Source organism: Microcaecilia unicolor, chromosome 5, assembly GCF_901765095.1.
Source record: "Microcaecilia unicolor chromosome 5, aMicUni1.1, whole genome shotgun sequence".
Taxonomy (NCBI): Eukaryota; Metazoa; Chordata; class Amphibia; order Gymnophiona; family Siphonopidae; genus Microcaecilia; species Microcaecilia unicolor.
The window spans coordinates 196,220,040-196,241,890 of NC_044035.1; the positions used below are offsets into that span (position 1 = coordinate 196,220,040).

At 43.4% G+C, this 21,851-nt stretch overlaps 1 protein-coding gene across 1 annotated transcript in view; it reads right to left on the reverse strand.

The window, feature by feature from the left end:
• Positions 1-21,632, reverse strand: part of ZDHHC1 (zinc finger DHHC-type containing 1) — a 433,998-nt gene extending 412,366 nt beyond the window's left edge. The window contains exons 1-2 of the mRNA XM_030203691.1: positions 21,561-21,632; positions 6,301-6,522 (exon numbers count right to left, since the gene is read on the reverse strand). Coding sequence (XP_030059551.1) covers positions 6,301-6,522 — 222 coding nt within the window. The 5' untranslated portion in view covers positions 21,561-21,632. The remainder of the gene's footprint in view (positions 1-6,300; positions 6,523-21,560) is intronic.
• Between the last annotated feature and the right edge of the window lie 219 nt (positions 21,633-21,851).

Consider the following 21,851-nt stretch of genomic DNA (forward strand, 5'->3'; position numbering starts at 1 on the left):
GGGAACCCTGCCTTTGCACCTGGAAGGCTATATTCGGTGTTCTGCAGATGGAAAAGGAAAGGGATAGTATACTTGTTACAAGTACTTACCCTTGAAGGACAGATAAAGCCGTTTCAGAAGCTCTGTGCTGAATACGCCCTGCCGTCCTCCGATGAGTTCTATTATGCACAGCTAAAGCATTATATACGTTCCTTGTCCTGGGAGGCGCTGGCGGAGGATGTCCGGGAAGAGTTGGCAACAGCATTCTCTTTAGAGGCACAGCAAAAAGTGCCCTTCACGTTCCATCACAGGCACATCAGAGACAGTTACCGAACTGGACTATGCCAAGTTACTGGCTGCCTGGAAACGAGATATCCCCATGGCCCTTACATTGCCTCAGTTCAAGTCCCTTGTGCTTACAATGCGCAAAACAATGAAAATGACACAGCACTGGAAGCTACAATACAAATTTGCTCTTTGACTCTACATTTCTCCTAGAAGAGTCCTTCACATGGGACTCTCGCCTTGGGGAGAGTGCCTCAAATGCAGGGATCCGGGGGCCACCCTCGGGCACATGTTTTGGTCCTGCAAGGGCATAGTCCGATTTTGGAAGGAACTAGTACAATATGTTTCTGAGATGTGGAAGGTGGGCTTGGAAGTATGACTCGGCGCTGCTCCTAGGCCATCCTGTTCTCATACATCCTGTCCCATCAGGATTTACCGCTTTTGTACGCAAAGCTACTGTAGTGGCTAAACAAGCAATACTCTCAGAATGGCTTACATACAGTATCGCAGTGGCGTGTGCATATGATAACGTTACAACGGGTAGAGATGATGGGAATTACAGACTTTAAAACGACGACTAGAGTGCGTTTCCAACTCACTTGGACTCCCCTTTTGGAATACTCTGACTCCAACTGCCAGGAGTAGACTGTTAAACTTCTAGATATTGCCCTGTACCCTGCGTTATTATGTTCATTTGATGCCATAGCAAGGGAAACAAGGGGGGTGGGAGGGAAGGTTAAGTCCTATTTGTTGGGGTAGAAGTACTATGTGTTAGTTTAGCCACATGGGGGAAAATATCAGAGGTTCATACATGATGATGTTAACTTTTCTTCTTCCTTAAGTTTTGAATAAAAATGATTGAAACATACAATGAAATGAAGTTTATATATTATAAAATTTGAGACATGTATTGCACTTAACTGTAAATTTTTCAGAGCATATAGTCCTCACATTCAGTGACATCAATGGGCTTTTTTTTTTATTCTGGATTGTGCATCAGGTTGGTATAATGTCTACAGTGTAGGCTAGTGTCTGGACTCCTTTACCCTATTTTAGTAAGAATCTATATTATGCTTGTCCTTAATCAGTTTTATAACTAAATACACAAGGGGAGACATCTCAATGCTACTTTCTCCTGCTATTTGTGCACAGTTTGGGCAAAAATAAAAAAATTGGTATTGATGATTTTTTTTTTTTTACATTCTCAAACAAAGTTCCTGTCTCAGAGGAAATTTAACTACATCTGCATAGGAACCTAAATGCACCAGACTTGAGAAGTCCTTGTTAAAATTGCTCTCCCACTTGTCAAAAAAAAAAAAAAGAAGCAGAAGAAGAAAAGATATTCCACAAAAAAGCAGCAAGCACAAGCCAAAAAAGGGGTGGAACCCACAAATACTACAAGTCCAAAGGTCACAAATTCCAAGACATTCAATGTTAAATGTTTCAAATTGTTTATTCAACAGCATATACACGAAAAACCCAACACGGGCCGTATTTCGGCACGACAGCATTCGTCAGGGGTCCTGTATAGAGTTAATAAATCTACAACAAATTTTAGACATGCAGTTCTGTTACAAAACAAATGCAATATGCTTATGCTCATAGCACTCTGAACATAAAGATCACAGACAGTATCCTCCTGCCAAAGAATATGCTTGATCACTTTCATCTGCAAGGTGGAGGAGAGCTCCTTGTGTTCCTGATGTGAAGGGGAATAAGATGTTCCCTTCACAAAGCAATTTGATTGGAATCTCAAACATAATTTAACATATTTCCTTCATAATCTGAAGAACCAAACTGTTCAGGCTGGGTTGATCCTTCATGGTTATGTCACCGCTCACAATGTAAGAACCATGGTGGTCTCAGTAAACCATTTCCACTCTGCCTCCATTGAGGAAATTTGCAAGGCAGCAATGTGGTCTTCTATGCACACCTTCACTGCTCAGTACTGTCTGGAGCAGCATTCTAGACAGAATAGCTAGTTTAGACAAGCAGTCCTGCAAAATCTTTTTACTACTCAAATGTGCTATTGCCAGTTCTTCTATTCCACCTAAACTGATACAGTTCATGGACGGATTGCAACAATCAAGAGCTGGACCAATCAATCTAGGAATTATAATCAAAACAAACCAATATCAAACTAAACATTTGACAAACCCGCTTTGCCAAATAAGAAAGCTTTTAAATGTTTTCTAAATAAAAGATAGTGAGTACAGGACAGACACAACAAAAGCTGATTCCACAAATTAGCTAACTGGTATTGAACTGTAAGATGCTTAACTGATTTTAAATTCTTAAACATTGGAAATCTTAGCTGAAAGAAATTATGAGTATCATATCTGGAAGAAGACCCTTGTAGCAGGAATACTAAGTTCAGCATATTATCAGGAATTTCCCTAAGAATTTTAAAGGTAGTGATACCTAATTTAAACTGAATTCTCTCAGCAACTGGTAGCCAGTGAAGTTTAGAATAACAAGACTGAAGTGACTCAAATCGAGATAATCCAAAAATCAGTCTAACAGCAGAATTCTGTACTAGATATAAATGGCAAACAAGTTGGTTCTCCACATAAGTTTGGGATCACACACTAATGGCAACATGGCCATTAATGCAAAAAAAATGGTAAAAAGCCATTTTTACTGCTGTGGTAAAAATGGTCTTAGCACGCAGGAAACACCCGCATAAGGGCACTCTAAGGCCACTTTTTACCACAGCTTAGTAAGAGGACCCCTTAGTGCTGACTGGGATCAACTCCAGCATATGTTCTTTAAATATTGTGGTGTGCCTCTTTTGGCCAATGTACTTAGAATTTTTCCTGATGTAACTAAAGCACACAAAAATGAGGAGGAGGAGTGAGCACTTCCTGAAACAAGTCTGTTAAACATGTCTTTTTAGATCCTCCTCAAATATCTGCCTTTTTTATTAGTAGAAGAGTGATGGATCCTCCTTTTGTAGGTCCTTCTAAGCTTCAATCACTGTGTTGAAATTTGGTTCTGGTTGAAAATGCTACTTTCTTCCTTTTTTTTCTCTTTTATAATGAAAGTAGTAAAAAAAAAATGAAACAGGCACTAGCAAGGCTATCTTGTAATGGTTATGTTAAGGCTCTCGTCAAAGCGATTTCTCCTCTCTCCCCTGCCCTCCCCTCCGTATCCCGCGATTCTTCCCTCCCCCGCGATTCTGGCCTCCCCTCCATTTCCCGCGATCCTCCTCTGCCCTCTGATGTCATTTCGTCTTTACGTGAGGGCGGCACAGTGAGAGGGAATGGAACGCTGGAGGCTTGCTGACGTCAGGATGTTACGAACCCAGACAGCCATGGAACATTGACAGTACAATTATATTATATATATATAGGGGTTTTTTTTTTTTCTTTTTGGACCTCCTCTAATTAATGGATTAAAGACCTTTTGTTTTTCATTGTATATTTCTTGCTTTTATCATTGTAATTTCTTCTGCAATTCTGTACAAGTGTTTGATTCTTGGATTTAATATATGTTCTATAAATATAAAATTTTCTAAAAAAACTGATTTTGACAGAACTGCTCTGTGAGGTTTTGAACTGTTGAACACTGCTGCTGAAGAAAATGCCTTATATATATACCACCCTTAAGAATAAGAGTAACAAGAAGACAAAACTCAATCTCATGGTTCAATGATGATCTAAAAAAACTCAAAACACAAACCAGGAAACGAACAAGCATGGAAAAAAATAAAAGATGAACACACACTCAACGCATGGAAACAAATACAAAGAAAATACAAATATGCAATAAGACAGTCCAAAAGATCCTATTACAAAACTAAGGTCCAGATTACAATGATTTGAAGAAACTATTTCAATCGTAAACAAGCTCCTAGACACCACTCCAATTATCACAACCAACTCAGACATTCCATCTGCAGACAATCTCGCTAAATACTTCCATGACAAAATAATAAAATTATGCAATACACTTCCTCAGCACAACATCAACATTGAAAATTTCATCAATGAACTGGACTCAAACCCTGGTGAATGCCCAGCTGACCGTAACTAGTCAAAATTTTCTCTTCTCACCACTGAATCAGTTATGCAAACTATTCTCAGATTCTCCAATACACACTGCAAATTGGACACCTGCCCCAGCCACCTTCTCAAATCCGCCCCCAATCGCTTCATAGAAGACCTCAAATCCTACCTAAACTACATGCTCCAACAAGGTCGTTTCCCTGAAGAACATGGCAACATCCTACTCACCCCTTTACCGAAGGACACAAAGAAAAAAACGAACGATCTCACCAACTACCACCCAGTTGCATCTATCCCACTAGTAGTTAAACTGATGGAGAGCATGGTGACCAAACAGCTCTAACTATATGGATAAGTTCTTCTTATTACATGAATCTCAATCAGGATTCCGCCCAACTGTGCTGGTCACTCTCCTGGCCAAATTCAAGAATGAAATAGCCTTAGGTAATAGCATACTTCTCCAATTTGACATGTCGAGTGCATTCGATATGGTAAACCACAATATACGTCTTCATCTTCTAGAACACTTCGGGATTGGTGGAAATATACTTAGCTGGATCAAGAGTTTTCTAACCACCAGAACATACCAAGTAAAATCTAACACAAACATATCACCAATGTGGAAATCAGACTGCGGAGTTCCTCAAGGTTCACCATTGTCACCAATACTCTTCAATATATTAATGATCCCACTGGCCAAGTCCCTATCAAACCAAGGTCTCCACCCGTTCATCTATGCTGATGATGTCACAATCTACATCCCTTTTAGACACGATCTATCAGAAATCACCAATGTCATCAAGCGAGGTTTGAACACTATGGACTTATGGGCAAACTCATTTCAACTGAAGCTGAACGCTGATAAAACACACTGCCTTATCCTGTCACCCCAGCACAATAATTACAAACTCACAACCTTAATCACTTCAGATCATACCCTCCCCATCTCAGATAGTCTCAAAATACTAGGTGTTACAATTGATTGCAATCTTACACGAGACCTACGTAAACTCCACTGTAAAGAAAATGTTCCACTCAATGTAGAAACTCAAAACGTATAAAACCTTTCTTCCAGAGGGAAATATTCCTTAAACTAATTCAATCAATGGTACTACGCCACGCTGACTACTGCAATGGAATCTATGCAGGATGTAAAGAACAACTCACAAAGAAACTCCAAACAGCCCAAAACACAGCAGCCAGGTTGGTAATTGGTAAAACACGATTCCAAAGTGCCACCCCACTCTGTGAAAAAATACACTGGCCTCCGATCAGAGAACGCATCACCTTCAAAATCTGCAACCTGGTCCACAAGATTATCTACAGTGAAGTCCCAGGTTACATGATTGACCTGATTGATCTCCCAACCAGAAATAGAACCAGCTCATCACGGACTTAACTGAATCTCCACTACCCAAATTGCAAAGGACTTAAATACAAGACAACCCATACGTACAACTTCTCCTACATAAGTACACGAATGTGGAACGCACTGCCACAAGCTGTGAAAACAATCTACAACATCTAAAATTCAGAAAATCACTAAAGACTCATCTGTTTGGAAAGGCATACCCGACTGACCCAACATAAATGTCTCAACTCCACAACACATCAATACCAAAGATCGTATTGGACATTATCAAACCCTCCCTTTCTTTAACCCTACGTGCCTGAATCTTATCTTCCCTATTCCACCCTAACAAATTGTATTTGTTCCCTACCGGACTTGGCAAATGCCTTTATGGTATTATGTAAGCTACATTGAGCCTGCAAATAGGTGGGAAAATGTGGCATACAAATGTAACAAATATGTGTATGAGTGTGTGTGGTTTTTTTTATTCATTTCTCAAGGCAACCACATTATTTTATCCAAAAACTCTCTCTAGCATCTAAGAGATCGGGCAGCAGACCGAGATCTGAGAAATCAGGAAAACACAAACTGTGATAACTGACTCTTGGCCCAAAGATGACATCAGCATGTACTGTCTGGAGCAAATCTGACCACCTGCAATACAACAAAAAAGGATACAATGTACCCGGCAGGAACCCAGTGATGAGGAAGCAAAGGAACCAGAATGCCGAAGCCAATAACCAGGAAAAAGAAATAAGTTAACCAGGCAATGATCTGAAATGGGTGTGGAGGCCAGCTCCAGCCATTGGTTCTGCAATGAGAAGGTGGCTCCACGCAGCGAGCTCCGTCTTCCTTTGTTTCTGGTGCTGTCTTATTTAGTGGTTTATTGCAGAGATTCATCTAAGAAAAAAAAAACACACACATCAGTATTATAACGGATATGGCATCACAGGAGATGGAAAGTATTAAACAGATGCATTAGTGAACTAGTTGCAGATTTTCAAATACAGTACAGTCTATTATTCAACCTTCGCTAATCCAACCATCCAGCAAATCCAACAGACCCCCCCCCCCCCCTCCAAGTGACATCATTGTCAGCTCTAAGTTGTTTCAGTCTAAAGAAAACCTTTTTTTGTTTGTTTGTTTTATGAACTGTTTGAGGGGTTGCCATTGTTTTCTGTATTATCTGACTTTTCACTTTATTTGGATTTTTTTTTGCTCACACCTTTTTCAGTAGTAGCTCAAGTGAGTTACATTTAGGTACACTGGGTATTTCCCTGTCCCTAGAGGGCTCACAGTCTAAGTCTGTACCCGAGGAAATGGAGGGTTAAGAGACTTGCCCAAGATCACAAGGAGCAGTAGTGGGATTTGAACTGGGCACCTCTAGATGTCAAGACCGACAACAGGTCCGTCCCATTTAGGTCAGCGAGACTGTACTGTAAATATGGTTATACACAATGGGATACACTTTTGGGAGTACAGTTGTCAAAAATTGCAAAAGTTGTGCACATACATTTTTAATCAAACTTTAACAATGCAGTGCTGATATCTATTAATCCTATATAGCATTTATAAAAGGAGGATAAGACCACAGATGTCTGCAATTGGCTGTGAACACCAACAATAAGATGTTTCTCTTTCATCGGTATTTTATTGATACTTAATATTTTTTATCAACTGTAATGTTCCAAGTGAAGATAAAAATGCAAATAAGCTCAAAACCATTTAACTTCAGCAATTGATTTATGAAACTCAGCAGAAACACCGTTTCACCTTCCGGCTTCATCGGGAGTTGTGCTGTGTTCAGCGCATTACCACCTGTTGTGCTCAAGTGCTTTTGAGCTTATTTTTATTTTCCCTTGAAACGTTACAGTAGATAATAAGTATAAAAATATTAAAAAGTATCAATAAAATACAGTTTTGATAAGGATTTTAACCAAATGAAAGAGAAACAAGTCTTATTGTTGGTTTTCACAATTACAAACATCTAAGGTCTTTCCCTCCTTTTATGAACATTATATATATATGAACACCACCCGAACTCTCGTCCACGCTCTCATTACCTCTCGCCTGGACTACTGCAACTTACTCCTCACCGGCCTCCCACTTAGCCATCTATCCCCCCTTCAGTCTGTTCAGAACTCTGCTGCACGTCTCATATTCCGCCAGAACCGATATACTCATATCACCCCTCTCCTCAGGTCACTTCACTGGCTTCCGATCAGATACCGCATTCATTCAAGCTTCTCCTTCTTACCTACAAATGCACTCAGTCTGCTGCCCCTCACTACCTCTCTACCCTCATCTCCCCTTACGTTCCCGCCCGTAACCTCCGTTCACAGGATAAATCCCTCCTCTCAGTACCCTTCTCCACCACCGCCAACTCCAGGCTCCGCTCATTCTGCCTCGCCTCACCCTATGCTTGGAACAACCTTCCTGAACCCTTACGCCAAGCCCCCTCCCTGCCCATCTTCAAGTCTTTGCTTAAAGCCCACCTCTTCAATGCTGCGTTCGGCACCTAACCCTTACCGTTCAGTGAATCCAGACTGCCCCAATTTGACTGCCCCGATCGGACCGACCGTTCACTTGTCTATTAGATTGTAAGCTCTTTGAGCAGGGACGGTCTCTCTTTGTTAATTGTACAGCGCTGCGTAACCCTAGTAGCGCTCTAGAAATGTTAAGTAGTAGTAGTAGTAGTATATAGTATTGATAGATATCAGAACTTTGCACTGTTAAAATTTGCTTTGCATACTTTCCTATCCTGCTGCCGCTGATCTATTCACTGCTGCCGCTTCTTTAACGGCTGCCGAGATTTCAAGCGACGGCCTCGAAAGACTTTCGCTGAAGTCTTGCGAGGCTGCCACTTGAAGTCTCGGCAGCCATTTGAAAGAAGCGGAGGCAGCAAGTGGTTCAGCAGCAGCGGCGCAGGAAAGAATGGGAATCTTTCCTGTCTCAAAGAGACCACTAGGGTATGTGTGGGGAGGGCACCCATTATATTAAGTTGTTCTCCTGGTCTGAAAGGCAGTGAGGGATTGAAGTTTTTTTAAATGTGTGCTATGAATGGCATGGGGTCCATGTTTTTTTTATTATGCAGGGTTTGCATTGGTTTAGTTAAGCTGAGGGTTTTATAAATATCACCTTTCAACAGTTTGTCATGATGTCTGACATGTAAGCTGTAAATGCAATGAGAGTTTTGTTGCAAGACAGTAAATAAATAAATGCATAATGTTTAAAACGGTGATGAAAGTAAACAGAGGTTTGTGAACATAGCAAAAAAACAAATTTTCATTTGTTATTGGGGTGGATACCTGCAGAAATGAAGAGCAAGACAAGCATTTGTGTGGTGGGTGGGTAGATTGGATGAATGAATGGATGAAGTCAGTGGGTAGGTGGGTGGGTGGGAGGGGGCTGAAAAAAAGATTGGGAAGACAGGTGGGAGTGGGCTGGAAAAAAGGTGGATGGAGTGTGGGTACAGGGAGGCTGGAAAAAAAGAGTGGTAAGGGGGATGTACATTAGGGGGGGGAAGGGAAAAGGGGGAAATAGAGAAATGGGATAGAAGGGGATGGGTGGGAAAGGAAAGGAGACCATACTGCCCATGGATGTTTGTTTTTTTGGAAATGTACATCTTTTTGAATTTTGTATTTAGCAGTACGGAAGACAATGCATTTATTTATTCATTCATGCCATTTATACCCCACATTAGCCCGAAAGAGACAAATTCAATGTCTAACCCCTTGGTCCGAAGATTGTAAAACATAAGTTCAATAGACTTTATCAAAGTTTCTGAGATAAGAAGTAGTCAATGTAGTTGACCTATGAAGATGATGGATGTTGTTAACGTTGCCATTACAATAATGAAAGTGGCAACGGACATCGCTGAAGTCATATAAATATAAAGTCTGAAATGCTGAATGAATAAATTATGATTTAAGTAGTAGAGACTATTTGTAGCTGGATATATATGATAATTTAGATTATATGTGGATATCCAACAAATAATTGAAAAATATTAGCCGATTGTGTGAGGTTGTACTATAAGGCTTTGAAGGGATAAAGTTGGGAGCTGAGGAGGTGCGATGGGTTGGGGAGGGAGGTGGCTGCAGGCTCGCTGGCTGTGTGATAGATGGGGATTCTGATGGCTGGGACAGATGTATGTATTGGGCATTGTTTACTTGGAAAGTATGAGGTATTTCTTCCCCTATCAAAAAGGAGAAAGATCCTTCACACCCTGCACAAGCATCGGGCACAGATTGCTTTTCTTCGGGGAAAAGCATTTGAATGCTGAGGAACATAGGAAATTTCTTACATGGTGGGTGGGCACATTCCTAAAAGCCCCTGCAGAAGCAAAGATAGCTGGAGTCACTATTCTTTTTCATAAATCGTTACATGTTGAAACGCAGAAAGTGTTTTCCGATCTGGAGGGCCAGTTTATTATAGCTTGTGTGACTGTTGATCTTCAGCCTTTGATATTATGCGTTTATGCTCCTAATGAATATTGGAAATCTTTTTATCAACGCTCAATGGCACAATTGCATCGTTTTCCACCTCATCCTAGGCTTATGGGGGGGGGGGGGGGGGATTTCAATTCTGTAGCAGATCTGGAATGGGACAGATCTCATAATCCCCGCCAACTTGTAATAGACAGGACCAAGGGACTGTCTTTATTCTGTGTGGTGTTGGACCCAGTAAATGTCTGGCATTTGTTACATCCTACTGAGCGTGATTATACTCACCTATCCAGAGCGCAAATGACGCACTCCAGGATAATTACTTGCTGGTGGATAGGTCCTTTTTCTCGGAGAAAGTTGAGGCACATAGAGGTCCTATAGAGGTGTCTGATCACGCCATGGTGTGGCTACAATTTCTTGCCAATGAGGGAGCTCGCCGAGCATAGTTGTGGAGATTTCCTATTGATCTATATTGTAACCAGGTACCTTTCTTGTGCAGCCAAGGATAGAACAATCTCCTCCAGCCACAGGCTCCTGGTACAATGAAGAAATAGATGTCCACCAGTAACTTCAATCTTAAGGACTTTTATTCCATGCAGGTTTCTAATACACAGTTCCAACAACAGCATTCACCTTCAATCTTAAGTACATATAAGCCACCTGAAAGTGCGTGGCCAACAGTCCCCTTTAAGCAGCAGGCTATCAGCACATACCAGGATTCAATACATGCTTACAGTCAGCTCCAGTCTGGGCTCTTTATCCAATACACAATAACAGTAGTTCAATTCCCAAGACAAACAGTTCTTTCAGTTCATCATCACAGTTCAGTCACCAAGCAGCAGTCTCTACCTTCTATCCTCTTTACCTTCAGGAGAGTTCAATATTTTAGGGACTCCCTCTACCCAAGGGTTTTTCCCTGCATCAGCTTCACAGTGAATTCAATACTTTTGTGACTTCCTCTCACCCAAGAAATTTAAGCCTGCTTTAATTTAGGGACCTCCTGCCCACGGGTTTTCAGCCTGCAACTGCTCCTCTCCTTCTGCTTCTCTCTCCTCAACTGAACTGCTGAGACTCCTTCCCACCTGCCTAATCAATCTCTGGCTTCAGCTACCACAACCAATCATTCTCCTTCCATTAGCTTCCCCATCCCATACCAGTTGAGTTGAGCATTAGACTAATGATGAGCTCCTGCACACAGGGTTTCCTATCTCTCTTTCCCCCTAGTGGCAGCCAATCTACACATACTGCCAGCTTACCCCCATGTCTTCTCCCATTGCAGCTAGGAGTCCAGTCCGGGTTCCTCATCTCACCCCCTGGCTCCTTGCCTGCAATGCCTTCTGGGACTTGTATTTCAGACAATCCTGGAGGTGATTTTATCACAATATACGGATCCCCAGTTTTCAGATTACATTAGGGGTAAATGGGTAGAGTATACAACTTTCAACGATAATCACAGGGCTGACCCTGTTTTGTTCTGTGACGCTGCCAAGGCTGTGTTGAGAGGAGACATCATAGCTTACTATGCTGCAAGGCGGAAGGCTCAAGATGGTAAAATTATGTCTTACCTGATAATTTTCTTTCCTTTAACGCAGCAGATGAATCCAGGAACTAGTGGGTTAAGTCCGCCTACTAGCAGGTGGAGATAGAGATAAACAAACTAAAGGCAGTGATGTCATAAGTACATAAGTAATGCCACACTGGGAAAAGACCAAGGGTCCATCGAGCCCAGCATCTTGTCCACGACAGCGGCCAATCCAGGCCAAGGGCACCTGGCAAGCTTCCCAAATGTACAAACATTCTATACATGTTATTCCTGGGATTTTGGATTTTTCCAAGTCCATTTAGTAGCGGTTTATGGACTTGTCCTTTAGGAAACCGTCCAACCCTTTTAAACTCTGCTAAGCTAACTGCCTTCACCACATTTTCCGGCAATGAATTCCAGAGTTTAATTACACGTTGGGTGAAGAAAACTTTTCTCCGATTTGTTTTAAATTTACTACACTGTAGTTTCATCGCATGCCCCCTAGTCCTAGTATTTTTGGAAAGCGTGAACAGACGCTTCACATCCACCTGTTCCACTCCACTCATTATTTTATATACCTCTATCATGTCTCCCCTCAGCCTTCTCTTCTCCAAGCTGAATAGCCCTAGCCTCCTTAGTCTTTCTTCATAGGGAAGTCGTCCCATCCCCGCTATCATTTTAGTCGCCCTTCGCTGCACCTTTTCCAATTCTACTATATCTTTCTTGAGATGCGGCGACCAGAATTGAACACAATACTCAAGGTGCGGTCGCACCATGGAGCGATACAACGGCATTATAACATCCTCACACCTGTTTTCCATACCTTTCCTAATAATACCCAACATTCTATTCGCTTTCCTAGCCACAGCAGCACACTGAGCAGAAGGTTTCAGTGTGTTATCGACGACGACACCCAGATCCCATTCTTGGTCCGTAACTCCTAACGTGGAACCTTGCATGACGTAGCTATAATTCGGGTTCTTTTTTCCCACATGCATCACCTTGCACTTGCTCACATTAAACGTCATCTGCCATTTAGCCCAGTCTCGTAAGGTCCTCTTGTAATTTTTCACAATCCTGTCGCGAGTTAACGACTTTGAATAACTTTGTGTCATCAGCAAATTTAATTACCTCGCTAGTTACTCCCATCTCTAAATCATTTATAAATATATTAAAAAGCAGCGGTCCTAGCACAGACCCCTGAGGAACCCCACTAACTACCCTTCTCCATTGTGAATACTGCCCATTTAACCCCACTCTCTGTTTCCTATCCTTCAACCAATTTTTAATCCACAATAGGACATTTCCTCCTATCCCATGACCCTCCAATTTCCTCTGTAGCCTTTCATTCGTAAGCATTTGCAAAGGCCAAAAATATGAAATCAATAACAACCAGAAACTATCCTCACTATGAAAAACAGAGAACCAAATAAGAACTTCAAAATAACTGCAACTTGATCCAGAAATCGGAATCCTTTCCATGTTCCCATATCTGTCTGAACTCTGCAAAAGAGAACCCGGAAGGAAAAAATAGCCACACTGCGCGGAAAATGAAAAAAACGTCGGCTGAACTAGGGAGGGATCCTGGATTCATCTGCTGCATTAAAGGAAAGAAAATTATCAGGTAAGACATAATTTTACCTTTCTTGTCACTTGCAGCAGATGAATCCAGGAACTAGTGGGATGTACCAAACCATTCCTTAAGTAGGGTGGGAAGCCAACGCTCCCCGCCCCAAAACTCAAAACCTCCAGAGCAGACATGTCTAGCCTGTAATGCTTCGCAAAAGTATGAAGGGACGCCCAAGTAGCCGCCAAATCTCTTCCAGAGATAAGGCCAAGACCCAAGAAGCCGCCTGTGCCCGAGTAGAATGCGCCTTCAGGGCCACTGGAGATGCCCGGCCTTGTAGCAGATACGCCGCTCCAATGGCTTCCCTAATCCAGCAAGCAATTGAAGCCTTAGAAGCCGCCTCACCTCTTTTCGATCCCGACAAGAGCACAAAGAGATGATCTGAGCGTTGAAACTCATTAGAGATCCGCAAGTACCAAAACAAGGCTCTCCGCACGTCCAGGAAACGTAGCGAGGCAAACTCCCCCGGATAATCCTCTCCTCGAAAAGACGGAAGATAAACCGCCTGATGGACATGGAAAGCCAAAACCACTTAGGTAGAAACGACGGCACCGTCCGGATCGACACCCCTGCTTCAGAAAACTGCAAAAAAGGATCTCGAAGACAAAAGCTTGAATTTCAGAAATCCTCCTAGCTGAAGCAATGGCCACCAAAAACACTGTCTTAAGTGTTAGATCCTTCTCAGAAACCTTATTCAACAGCTCAAATGGTGGGGCCTGGAGGGCTCGCAGTACCATATTCAAATGCCACGACGGGCACGGCTGCCGCAGAGGAGGCCGAAGCTGAAGAGCCCCGCGTAGGAAACGGACCACATCAGAGTGAGCTGCTAAAGAGGAATCGTCCACTTTGCCCCTAAAACAAGCTAGCGCGGCCACCTGCACTTGAAGGGAATTATACGCCCATCCCTTTTGAAGACCATCCTGAAAGAACTCCAGAATAACCGGAATGTCCGCCCGAAAAGGCGATTAAGCACGCAAAGCACACCACGCCGAGAAAGCTTTCCACACTCGCGCATACGCTGCTGAAGTAGACTGCTTCCATGCCCCCAAAAGAGTGGCAATGACTGGTCCTGAAAATCCCTTCTTCCTCAGCTGCCACCTCTCAATAGCCAGGCCGTAAGACCAAAGCGGGAGGGATTTTCCATCTGAACTGGCCCTTGATGCAGCAGAACGGGAGTCACCGGAAGTTGCAATGGTGGCTCAGAGAGTGCTCGAACAAGATCCGCATACCACGGCCGTCGGGGCCAGTCTGGGGCCACTAGAAAGACCGGCCTCCGATGCCGCCGTATGCGGCAAAGAACTCTCCCTATTAGAGGCCACGGAGAAAAAAAAAATACAGTAGCTGTTGTTCCGACCATGGCTGGAGAAGAGCGTCCAATCCTGCGGATCCTGGCTGACGTTTGCGGCTGAAGAACTGGGGAACTTTGGCATTGCAAGCCATGGCCATGAGATCCATTACTGGATCTAGTAGAAACCTATGGAACTTTGGAAGGCTACAGTGGTGGAAATAAGTATTTGATCCCTTGCTGATTTTGTAAGTTTGCCCACTGACAAAGACATGAGCAGCCCATAATTGAAGGGTAGGTTATTGGTAACAGTGAGAGATAGCACATCACAAATTAAATCCGGAAAATCACATTGTGGAAAGTATATGAATTTATTTGCATTCTGCAGAGGGAAATAAGTATTTAATCCCTCTGGCAAACAAGACCTAATACTTGGTGGCAAAACCCTTGTTGGCAAGCACAGCGGTCAGACGTCTTCTGTAGTTGATGATGAGGTTTGCACAAATGTCAGGAGGAATTTTGGTCCACTCCTCTTTGCAGATCATCTCTAAATCATTAAGAGTTCTGGGCTGTCGCTTGGCAACTCGCAGCTTCAGCTCCCTCCATAAGTTTTCAATGGGATTAAGGTCTGGTGACTGGCTAGGCCACTCCATGACCCTAATGTGCTTCTTCCTGAGCCACTCCTTTGTTGCCTTGGCTGTATGTTTTGGGTCATTGTCGTGCTGGAAGACCCAGCCACGACCCATTTTTAAGGCCCTGGCGGAGGGAAGGAGGTTGTCACTCAGAATTGTACTGTACATGGCCCCATCCATTCTCCCATTGATGCGGTGAAGTAGTCCTGTGCCCTTAGCAGAGAAACACCCCCAAAACATAACATTTCCACCTCCATGCTTGACAGTGGGGACGGTGTTCTTTGGGTCATAGGCAGCATTTCTCTTCCTCCAAACACGGCGAGTTGAGTTCATGCCAAAGAGCTCAATTTTTGTCTCATCTGACCACAGCACCTTCTCCCAATCACTCTCGGCATCATCCAGGTGTTCACTGGCAAACTTCAGACGGGCCGTCACATGTGCCTTCCGGAGCAGGGGGACCTTGCGGGCACTGCAGGATTGCAATCCGTTATGTCGTAATGTGTTACCAATGGTTTTCGTGGTGACAGTGGTCCCAGCTGCCTTGAGATCATTGACAAGTTCCCCCCTTGTAGTTGTAGGCTGATTTCTAACCTTCCTCATGATCAAGGATACCCCACGAGGTGAGATTTTGCGTGGAGCCCCAGATCTTTGTCGATTGACAGTCATTTTGTACTTCTTCCATTTTCTTACTATGGCACCAACAGTTGTCTCCTTCTCGCCCAGCGTCTTACTGATGGTTTTGTAGCCCATTCCAGCCTTGTGCAGGTGTATGATCTTGTCCCTGACATCCTTAGACAGCTCCTTGCTCTTGGCCATTTTGTAGAGGTTAGAGTCTGACTGATTCACTGAGTCTGTAGACAGGTGTCTTTCATACAGGTGACCATTGCCGACAGCTGTCTGTCATGCAGGTAACGAGTTGATTTGGAGCATCTACCTGGTCTGTAGGGGCCAGATCTCTTACTGGTTGGTGGGGGATCAAATACTTATTTCCCTCTGCAGAATGCAAATAAATTCATATACTTTCCACAATGTGATTTTCCGGATTTAATTTGTGATGTGCTATCTCTCACTGTTACCAATAACCTACCCTTCAATTATGGGCTGCTCATGTCTTTGTCAGTGGGCAAACTTACAAAATCAGCAAGGGATCAAATACTTATTTCCACCACTGTAAGTGCTTTGAAAATATGCCTCATAGTTATCTAACTGAAATTTACTTTATGTGACTATACATAATAATTTTTTATTTTAGATACTAACATGGCTCCCCTGAGGACGCTTATGAGTGAAACATGCCAGCATGTAGGGAACCGGCGATAAGACACCGAGTGCTGGACTTCAATCCCGGTTTTAGGGAGAAGTGCATACTATGATCGAGTTTTAAGTCACACTACAGATGGGGATCCCCACAGGATGTTAATTTATCTATGACCACAATCATTCCTGGAGAGCTAAGTAGAACTGTCTGTTTACAGGTTTTTTCCAGTTTCTCATACTACTGTGATTGTAACAGCTTGAAAGATCAGTCAATAACAATAGGTTGGAGTGCTATGATGTTATAAGGGGTTCATAGCGGTAATATACTGCAAGTCAGTCCTGTGGGACACCCCCCCCCCCCACTCCCCCCCCCCCCCCCCCCCACTGAGCACTATTCGCATATTAAAAAGAAAAAAATATAGATGTTCACATTAGACACCATTTTTTTAGGATTATTTTAGGTTTGTTTAGAAGGTTTCTTGTTTGACATTTAACAATATACAAGTGAAACCAGACGGAATTGTTTACCCCAGGAGCTTATACTAGTTAAAATTTAATGCCAAAAAGTGTAGAGTGATGCACTTGGGGTGCGGAAACCCAAGAGAGAGATATCGTATAGGAGGGGACAGATTAGTAAGCTCGACTCAAGAGAGAGATCTTGGGGTGTTGGTGTCGGAGGATCTGAAGATGAAGAAACAATGCGACAAGGCTGCGGCCGTGGCCAGAAGGATGCTAGGCTGCGTAGAGAGGGGCATAACCAGCAGAAGAAAGGAGGTGTTGATGCCCCTCTACAAGTCGTTGGTGAGGCCCCACTTGGAGTATTGTGTTCAGTTTTGGAGGCCATATCTTGCTAAAGATGTAAAAACACTGGAAGTGGTGCAAAGAAAAGCTACAAAAATGGTATGAGATTTGCGTTGCAAATCGTATGAGAGACTTGCTGACCTGAACATGTATACCTTGGAGGAAAGGAGAAACAGAGGTGATATGATACAGACGTTCAAATATTTGAAAGGTATTAATCCACAAACAAAACTTTTCCGGAGACGGGAAGGCGGTAGAACTAGAGGACATGAATTGAGGTTGAAAAGGGGCAGACTCAAGACTAATGTCTGGAAGTATTTTTTCACGGAGAGGGTGGTGGATATGTGGAATGCCCTCTCGCAGGAGGTGGTGGAGATGAAAACGGTAATGGAATTCAAATATGGCCTAGTGGTTAGGGTGGTGGACTTTGGTCCTGGGGAACTGAGTTTGATTCCCACTTCAGGCACAGGCAGCTCCTTGTGACTCTGGGCAAGTCACTTAACCCTCCATTGCCCCAGGTACAAATAAGTACCTGTATACAATATGTAAGCCGCATTGAGCCTGCCATGAGTGGGAAAGCGCGGGGTACAAATGTAACAAAAAAAAAATGGGATAAACACAAAGTAATCCTATTTAGAAGAAATGGTTCCGTGGAATCTTAGCGGAGATTGGGTGGCGACACCGGTAATTGGAAACAAAACGGGAGCTTGCTAGACTTCTACGGTCTACATCAAGGATTGCTGGCAACATCCATTGGGGATGTTGGGGGGTGGTCCAGGAAGTTCAACACTGAATACTTGTTTTGTTTTTAATTCAAAGCAGTGTACAATCAGGTACAGTAGATATTTTTCTGTCCCCAGGATCACAGACCGCAATGGGATTTGAATCGGGTTCCCCTGGTTCTCAGCCCATTGCTGTAACCATTCGGCTACTTCTCCATTCCATAAATATCTGTGGGAATCATAGGAGTGATGTGGATGCACCTACCATACCCATCAGGTGGTGGCAACTGCTGCCCTGCTACTGCACAAGTAATGTTTTGTACAATACAGGTCCACTCTCCACCCAATTCCCACCCCTTAACACCGACAACTGATAACAGCCATTTTGCTAAAGTGAAGTTTGAAAGGTAGGAACTCTCTATTGTCTTCTTGTGCTAGGTTTGTAATATCTTGTCATTTAAGTTCAAATGTTGTAAATACTCTTCTACAGGGTCAAAAACCTACTACTTCTACTTATCATTTCTATAGCGCTACAAGGCATACGCAGCGCTGTACACCATACACAAAAGACAGTCCCTGCTCAAAGAGCTTACAATCTAGATAAGTCAGGTAACAGACACAACAATTAAGGGTAAGGGAATAAAGAGGTGAGGCTAAAAAGGACAGGGCAAGTGAGCAGTGGTTAGGAGTCAAAAGCAGTGTTAAAGAGGTGGGCTTTAAGTTTGAACTTGAAAACAGCCAAAGAGGGAGCTAGACGTACAGGCTCAGGAAGTTTATTCCAGGCGTGAGGTGCAGCAAGAGAAAAGGAACTTCTTTCAACAAAAAACAGTAGATAATTTGTAATGCTGAGTCCATTTACAATATAAAAATTGCACAAAAGGGGGAAAAGACATGAAAGTACCCGGGTGCTCAAGCCAAACAATGCTGCTTCAATCTTCACAGCACTCACCAGGCCAGATCATCATCATCGGCCAAAAACCTCCTTACGTGTATTTTTTATATTTTTCTTCTTCTAGTGTTCAAAAAACATCCTGTTCACCACAATCCGTAAACAGCCAAAAGTAGTGATGTACTGGCCCGGTGAGTGCTGTGAAAATGGAATAAGCAATGTTTGCTTGAGCACCGGGTACTTTGAGGTCTTTTCCTCCTTTTGTGCGATTTTTACATTGTAAGTGGATTCCTCAGCTTTACAAATTATAACCTACAGTAAATATATCTATTTGGATTTCACTCATGCCTTTCCAGAGTAGCTCAAAGAAAGTTCCATTCAAACAAATGCACATTATTAGTAAAGAGATCCTCCTCCTACTACTACTACTATTTAGCATTTCTATAGCGCTACAAGGCATACGCAGCGCTGTACAAACATAGAAGAAAGACAGTCCCTGCTCAAAGAGCTTACAATCTAATAGACAAAAAATAAATAAAGTAAGCAAATCAAATCAATTAATGTGAACGGGAAGGAAGAGAGGAGGGTAGGTGGAGGCGAGTGGTTACAAGTGGTTACGAGTCAAAAGCAATGTTAAAGAGGTGGGTTTTCAGTCTAGATTTAAAGGTGGCCAAGGATGGGGCAAGACGTAGGGGCTCAGGAAGTTTATTCCAGGCGTAGGGTGCAGCGAGACAGAAGGCGTGAAGTCTGGAGTTGGCAGTAGTGGAGAAGGGAACAGATAAGTAGGATTTATCCATGGAGCGGAGTGCACGGGAAGGGGTGTAGGGAAGGACGAGTGTGGAGAGATACTGGGGAGCAGCAGAGTGAATACATTTATAGGTTAGTAGAAGAAGTTTGAACAGGATGCGAAAACGGATAGGGAGCCAGTGAAGGGTCTTGAGGAGAGGGGTAGTATGAGTAAAGCGACCCTGGCGGAAGATGAGACGGGCAGCAGAGTTTTGAACCGACTGGAGAGGGGAGAGGTGACTAAGTGGGAGGCCAGCAAGAAGCAGATTGCAGTAGTCTGAACGAGAGGTGACAAGGGTGTGGATGAGGGTTTTGGTAGAGTGCTCGGAAAGAAAGGGGCGGATTTTACGGATGTTGTAAAGAAAGAAACGGCAGGTCTTGGCGGTCTGCTGGATATGAGCAGAGAAGGAGAGAGAAGAGTCAAAGATGACCCCAAGGTTTCGAGCTGAGGAGACAGGGAGAATGAGAGAGCCATCAACAGAAATAGAAAACGGGGGGAGCGGGGAAGTGGGTTTGGGGGGGAAAATGAGAAGCTCGGTTTTGGTCATATTTAATTTCAGGTGGTGTTGAGACATCCAGACAGCAATGTCAGACAAGCACGCTGAAACTTTGGTTTGGATGCAAGGTGAGATATCAGGGGTAGAAATGTAGATTTGGGAGTCATCAGCATAGAGATGGTAGGAAAAGCCATGGGATGAGATTAATGAACCAAGGGAAGAAGTGTAGATAGAAAAGAGGAGGGGACCAAGAACAGAACCCTGAGGTACGCCGACAGGCAGAGGAATAGAAGTAGAAGAGGATCCACCAGAGTGAACACTAAAGGTGCGGAGGGAGAGGTAGGAAGAGAACCAGGAAAGAACAGAGCCCTGGAATCCAAGTGAGGACAGGGTATCGAGAAGTATGTTGTGATCGACAGTGTCAAAAGCAGCGGAAAGATCAAGAAGAATGAGGATGGAATATTGACCTCTGGATTTAGCCAGTAATAGGTCATTGGAGACTTTAGTAAGCGCAGTTTCGGTTGAGTGGAGAGGGCGAAAACCAGATTGTAATGGGTCAAGAATAGCATGTGAGGAGAGAAAATCAAGGCAGCGGCGGTGAACAGCACGCTCAAGTAATTTGGAGAGAAAAGGAAGGAGGGAGATGGGTCGGTAATTAGAGGGACAAGTAGGGTCAAGTGAAGGCTTCTTAAGGAGAGGTGTGACCACAGCATGTTTAAAGGCAGCAGGGACAGTCGCAGTGGAAAGTGAGAGATTGAGAATGTGACAGATAAAAGGAATAAGAGTAGGAGAGATAGCATTAAGAAGGTGGGTGGGAATGGGATCAGAGGAACAGGTGGTACATTTTGAGGAAGAAAGGAGAAGTGTAGTTTCCTCAATAGTAACTTCAGGAAAGGAGGAAAGGGAATGAGGGGAAGGAGAGAGAGGGGAACGGACTAGTGGAGGGAGAGCTGGTGAGGTAGAGAAAGCATCAAACAGGTCCTGTGGTAAATGAAGGATACATATCAATACGTGTTAATTAGTTTAGTAGATCTAGTCCTAGGTATGTACCTGAGGCAATGGAAAACACACTGATTTATCCAAAGATCAAAATAAGCTCCAGCAACAAGATTTGACTTCGCTGCCTACTAACCCATTGATTCACTCATTAGGCTATCCTGGGCAACAGTTCATTTTTAAAATACGCAATGCCAGAAATCTGAAGTCAATCTTTCAACAGAACCCTTGCCCCATAAAATAACTGATAATAGATACTATAAAGTAACAGATATACCAAGTCACATTCAGCTACCCTTACACGCCGAACACCACTCTTCATACGCATTCAGGGCCTAGGGGACCGGTCTCCCCTCCCCGTGGTCCTGCCACATCTCTTCCACCCTCCCTGGTCCAGTACGTCTTCCCCCGCTACCCACGACGATCCAGCACTTCACCCTCAACCTTCCCTCCCCATCCTACCGTCAACCTCATACCTGATGTCTTCCATCACCAACCCCACAGCTTTTCTTCTCCAGTTCCTCGTCGTCCCCGCCTCTTACACAACTTCGCCTTGCCACTGTTGCCAGAAACAGGAAGTTACGTCAAGGGGAAAGGACCAAGTAGGTTTAATCAAGCAGGTTAGATTGAGAAAAACCTCCTTGGGATTGATTGAGAACAGAAGAAGGTATAACGTCAACACAGTGAAGCCGTTTAGGTTGGTTTGTGTTTCCCACGGAGGTTAAAGAAAACAGGAGTCGAAGTCCATTATATGAGCTGAAACCAGT